The 5675-nt window shown below is 35.1% G+C and overlaps 1 protein-coding gene across 1 annotated transcript; it reads left to right on the top strand.

The window, feature by feature from the left end:
• Window positions 1–964: 964 nt before the first annotated feature.
• On the top strand, window positions 965–5041 carry LOC149238708 (protein LIFEGUARD 4-like). Its single transcript, XM_089373164.1, has 4 exons — window positions 965–1530; window positions 1655–1768; window positions 4479–4636; window positions 4726–5041. Exons 1-4 carry the CDS (start codon window positions 1278–1280, stop codon window positions 4930–4932), a joined length of 732 nt encoding a protein of 243 aa, XP_089229290.1. The 5' UTR covers window positions 965–1277; the 3' UTR covers window positions 4933–5041.
• Window positions 5042–5675: the final 634 nt, after the last annotated feature.

Raw genomic sequence — 5675 nt, 5'->3', positions numbered from 1 at the left:
AAAAACATATTTTAAGAAAAAATTCAATTTCAATGAATTACTTATATCCATTAAATTTTCAATGTCGTATATAATCATTACTAAAACTAACCAAAAAACCATATAATATCTTAAAAGCATCGTTAAACTTAGTACATAAGAAGCTTCAACACTAAAAACCTAAATAAACACATCTAAATTCGATATGGTTAAACTTGATACATAAGAAGCTTCAACACTAAAAACCTAAATAAATACATCTAAATTCAACATCAATTTAATTCGGACCAATTCTTCTAATTTTATAGGTAAGAAGCCTCAACACTAAAGACCTAAATAAATACATCTAAATTCAACATCAAATTTAATTTGGACCAATTTTTCTAATTTTATAGGATAGTCTAACGAGGCTTCAAATTTTCTAGAAAAATAATAGAAATTCCGGTAATAAAATTTTGCCAAAATTTTTGGAAATCTAGTTTTCAACTATTCAACTTGAAAATTATAATTACCTCAAATTTTTTTAATAACACTGAATCCATTTCCACTAAAAACAAGATTCATGTTCTTAATTTAAAAAAAAAAAAAAAATTCAACCCTTTTTTTTTAACTATCGGGAACACCTAATTTTATTCCCATTGGCTAGTGTAAACCTACATCATTCTTCGACACATTAGAAAAACTATAGCCCACGTTTATGGATTCTTTAAACCCATTAGAAAAGTCAGTTTGCTTTTTTTAAACACATGGTGACATCAATACTTGTGTTCAGTTTAAATTTTTGGTTGTATGCTCTGGATATTGTTGAGATTATATATTGGATTAAGTTTAAATTTCTGGGTATTGTTGAGCTTATATATTTTCTTTTTAGATTTTTATTTTTGGTATATTTGTCAACCGTCAAATCTATTAAATTAATGGGAAACGGGGAGACGTATGAAACACAAATGTTTCTGTTAAATTTCATCCTGTAAAAACATATGAAATACTGTAGTCTGTACGCATCGCGGATTCCAGATTATCGTGTCAGTCAAACAAACATTATGCACTATGCAAACCCAATCATGATTTTGACAGGTAGAGTTACCTGGAACAATCTCGTAATACCTTCCTTACCTGTCAAATCACGGTTCCGGGCATGAAACCTACATGTAGTTGGGGTTTGGGGTTTATCTCGAACATCTAGAAGTCTTTAGATTGATCATCGTTCGAGGCCGATAAAGGGGGAGCGCTTCTTCTCAGGACCGAATTTGCGTTGGTCTGCGAAGGAATTTGATGATTGGTTTTGATATTTGGCCATGGCAACAGGTAAAGATGTGTTTGTGGACTTGGAGGGGGGCTCCATACCTTTGTATCCGGGGATTTCTTTGGAGGATAATACGTTTCGCTGGGCTTTCATAAGAAAGATATATACAATCTTAAGCCTGCAATTGATTCTCACAATTGCCGTTGGAAGCACCGTCGTTTTCGTCCGTCCCGTGGCTGTATTTTTCGTCTCATCATCAGCTGGACTTGCCCTGTATATTGTTCTCGTAATTCTGCCATTTATCTGTAAGCCGGATTCATAGAAATGGTCTTAAAGTCCTCTGTTTTCGGCGTTGTTTTTTTTTCAAAGGCATTTGGACCGTGGAATGTTGCTGAATCCTGATTACTTTATATTACGGGTTTGTTGCAGTGTTATGCCCGCTGTATTATTACTCCCAAAAGCATCCTGTCAATCTGATCTTGCTCTCTTTATTTACGGTCGCGATCGGTTTCGCCGTTGGATTGACCTGTTCTTTCACTAGCGGTAAGCTTTAATGACGTTTTCCATGTGGTTAATGGAGAGAGAATGGAATTCCCAAAATGTGCTGTAGGATTTTCAGGGAACTGTTAAGTTTTCGAAATGCTAGGTGTTTGGGGGGACTGCTAGGTTTTTTGAAATTCTATGTTTTTCAAAATGATCTGCTAGGTTTTTGAAATGCTATGTTTTTCAAAATTTTCTGCTAGGTTTTTGAACTTCTATGGTTTTTAAAATGCTTTCTATTTTCCAAACGAAAGATCTCTTAAGCTGTTCATAACACAATACACTAAGTTGTTCAGAACACAATACAAAAGAGTAAATACACAGAGGCCCTTACAAGAAAGAGTACGGAAGCTAATGCAAACTGCAATATCAAATATACATATTACACAAAATTATAAATCAAATATCAATATTGCATATTATTAAGTGCCATTTAAAATATAATCATGAAATTTTCGCCTTTTCTCTTCTTGGTTACCTTCTAGGTACCTTAGTTCCCTCTTCTTTGTTATCTCTCGGAGAGGAGGAGGCAGCGTAGAGAAAATATATATATATTTTTTTAATCTAAATCAGACGAATCGAATCCATTTTATAATTGCCTCCTTCCATTTAAAAGGGACTTCTGCTGATGAATTCTCCCCCTTACCTAATTTAAGAGGTCTTTGTGGCGCCTAGGAATTGAACTCGAAGCCGTTCGTCACTAGATGTTCTAGTTTTATATATTGTTCAAAACCTAAATTGGGGAAAATTTCATAGAAACCTTAGAATCGTATTCATGGGGCAAATCATTCACACGATTTAAAATCAAAGCTTGAAGAACTTTCGGAGAAACACTCCATTTTAATCATGTTGGTGAGGCCTGTCTTCTTTTTATGTGTTTATGTCCAAAATACCATCGATTATTGTCTAGATTCTAGATTTTGCCTGTATTGTGCATGGAGTGTAAAGGGAAACAGTGAAACTTATATGGAAATTGAACTAGCACCATTTGGCAACTTTCAATCTCTGATTCTGAAAGCAAACTGTTGAGTAAATTAAAAATAAAAATTAGGTCAACGGGGTTTGCTTAGAGATGTTAAAGTGTTGTTGTTTCATAACCACTACCAAGATTCGAACAGTAAGGACGTAATTTACTCTTAGGGGCTGGTTGTCACTCTAGCAATTATAACCATCTTGAAATCGAAGTAAAAACACGTTAAGCCTCGTGTTGAAAATAACAAGAAGAAATGATAAAAATAGAATGCAGAATATTCCAATTTTAATTTGTCCTTGAATTAAAATTCAAATTTAATCTCGCCAGCTGCTTGGAAATAATTAATTAATTCACTCTGGATTAATTAGTTGGAGAAATTCACGTTAGAAGTCTTTCTAAAGTCATGCAACAATTATCCTTTAAATTAAGGTTAGAAGTCTTTCTAAAGTCATGCAACAATTATCCTTTAAATTAAGGAGATTATCTCTTAATTAAGGAGAGAAGTTTGAGTTATATTTGAGTTGTAATTAGTTAGCTTAGTTTACTGAGTTAAGTCCAGTTAAATTAGTTCCAAACTGTTTGAGGAACTAATTGTGAGTTATCAGTTAGTCGATGTATGCATGCACTCAACTAGTGTACTCTAGATAACTGAAGATTCTCTCATTAGTAACTCATGCATGTCTATTTTGAGAAAGACCCAGTTGAGCTAAATGTCAAGGACAGTGTAATATCAATTGCATGTGTTTTCCTATAAAAGAAACTCATGCATGCAGTCAAGGTAAGGTTCCTTGAGGATTGCGCAGTTCTGACAGTGTGTGAGAGCAGTGTTACACTGGGTGAAAGAGATCATCTCAGAGGTAACTGCGCAAGGAAATAGGAGCTTGGAGGGCAGAGGAGAAGGCTTGTGAGAAGCTTTGATTGCCTGTGAGCATCCAGGAGGATTGTACTGAGAGCTGGCTAGCTGTGAGAGCTAAGGCTTTGTATAATTCTGTGATGTATTTCCACCTTGTATGATAATATAGATAGTGGGGTTTTTAGCTGAGGCTTTCCTCTGAGTATTTTCTGTGTTTCATGTGCATTGATTCTTCTTCTTATGGGTATATGTGTTCAGCTCTGATTCAACTTGATCTTTAACCTTCCGCAAATTTGATAGTAGAAGTAGATTATAGTATTTTGTTTTGGTATATTGCATTATCGAGTTAATCTACAGTCAGATTTTCTACATAGATCTCAAAAGTAGATTTGTAGAGAATTTGCAAGAAATTCTACACCTACACCTCAGTTGTCCTGGTGAGTTGTTGGGGCTGGGCTGGGGAACCTATGTGTAAACTTGTTAAAGACTATATATCTACTTCCTATATAGAAGAAAAGACTATATATCTACTTCCTCTATAGAAGAAAAGACTAAATATCTACTTCCTATATAGAAGAAAACAACGTGGGGATTTATGTGTAAACCTACCGTGGCATGCTGTCCATAGGGTTTGGTTTTCTATAAATAAACCAAACCTTATCGTTAGTTTCACTTCACACCGTGGCATACTGTCCATAGGTTTTGGTTTTCTATAAAATTCAAATATTATCATTACTTTATTGCAGAGACATAAAAGCTATTTTTTTTCTATAAATAAACCAAATATTATCATTAGCTTATTGCCGAGACATAGAAGGTATATGGTTTATTGTGCCGGCTATATATCCTTTCAGCTGTTAACCTAACCTACCGCTCTGCATTGACAGGGAAGGTAATTTTGGAGTCTGTAATACTCACTGCACTTGTTGTTCTCAGTCTTACTGCATACACGTTCTGGGCAGCAAGAAGAGGACATGACTTCAGTTTCCTTGGGCCCATTTTGTTTGCAGCAATCCTAGTGCTTATTTTCTATGGTCTCATTCAGGTAAGTCTGTCAATTTTATCATTTCTATTCCAGTTTTGAAAATTGTATTTATTGTCTGGTACTGACGTGCAATTGGAATGTTTTTGTAGGCATTTTTCCCACTGGGAAAGCTTTCAGTGACAATATATGGCGCACTAGCTTCCATAATATTTAGTGCATATATTGTTTATGACACAGACAATTTGGTAAAACGTTATACTTATGATGAATACGTCTGGGCTTCCATAGTGCTCTATTTGGACATCATCAATCTTTTCCTGTCCCTCTTAACACTTTTCCGATCTGTTGAGAACTAGACATGCGGAATACAAATATGTAAATTGCGCAATTCTGCAGAGCGTAAAATTGTATTCCCTGGAAGAAACATTTTTAATATATATAACAATTGTTTATGTTTAGCAGAAATGTTGGATTTCAGAAAATTGATGTTGAGTGAAATGTCTTGAAGTGGTAGTACTATGCCCGTGATTTTTCTGTTATAGGCTTTTGTTTTTGGACCGATCTTTCGTTGTCATATTTCTCTTGTATATTTGCGGTGCTAGATACTTTTTTATTCTGGTCACAATTACTGCATTTGATGCACTTATCAAATGGCGGTCGTCCATGTAGTGATCCAGGTATGTTTAGTCAAAAAAAAATTCCTATATACGAAATATTTTGCAGATTCGAGCATCCATTCATCTATATATGTCCTCAATGGCCTTTTTTAAATGGGGAAGAATGTCACCTTTTTCCAGACTGGAAAGAGGCCCATAATTGTTTGTTCCGAACTGAGCCTATTGCAAAATTAATCCCACAGGCTGATATGCTGCATGTTTGTTTAGCTGGGCTTCAAATGGATATTCAGAATACCATTGTCTATGTTGATCATGGACCATAACTGGGATCAGCCCTAGAGTCCATCATATCCTAGTCTGGCAAGATTCCATTATGACAGCGCCACATTTATAATCTGCAGGCAAACTAATTGGAGGGTCTACGCCCGTGGCAGAACAGAAATCTTGGTCGAAGCTTACCTCGAATATAAATGAAAGTCCTC

This window comes from Pinus tabuliformis, chromosome 8 (assembly GCF_031772625.1).
Source record: "Pinus tabuliformis cultivar Carrire ecotype Pingquan chromosome 8, CPIR1, whole genome shotgun sequence".
Classification (NCBI taxonomy): Eukaryota; Viridiplantae; Streptophyta; class Pinopsida; order Pinales; family Pinaceae; genus Pinus; species Pinus tabuliformis.
Note: the sequence above shows the minus strand (reverse complement) of the source record. Positions and strands in the feature narration are given on the sequence as shown.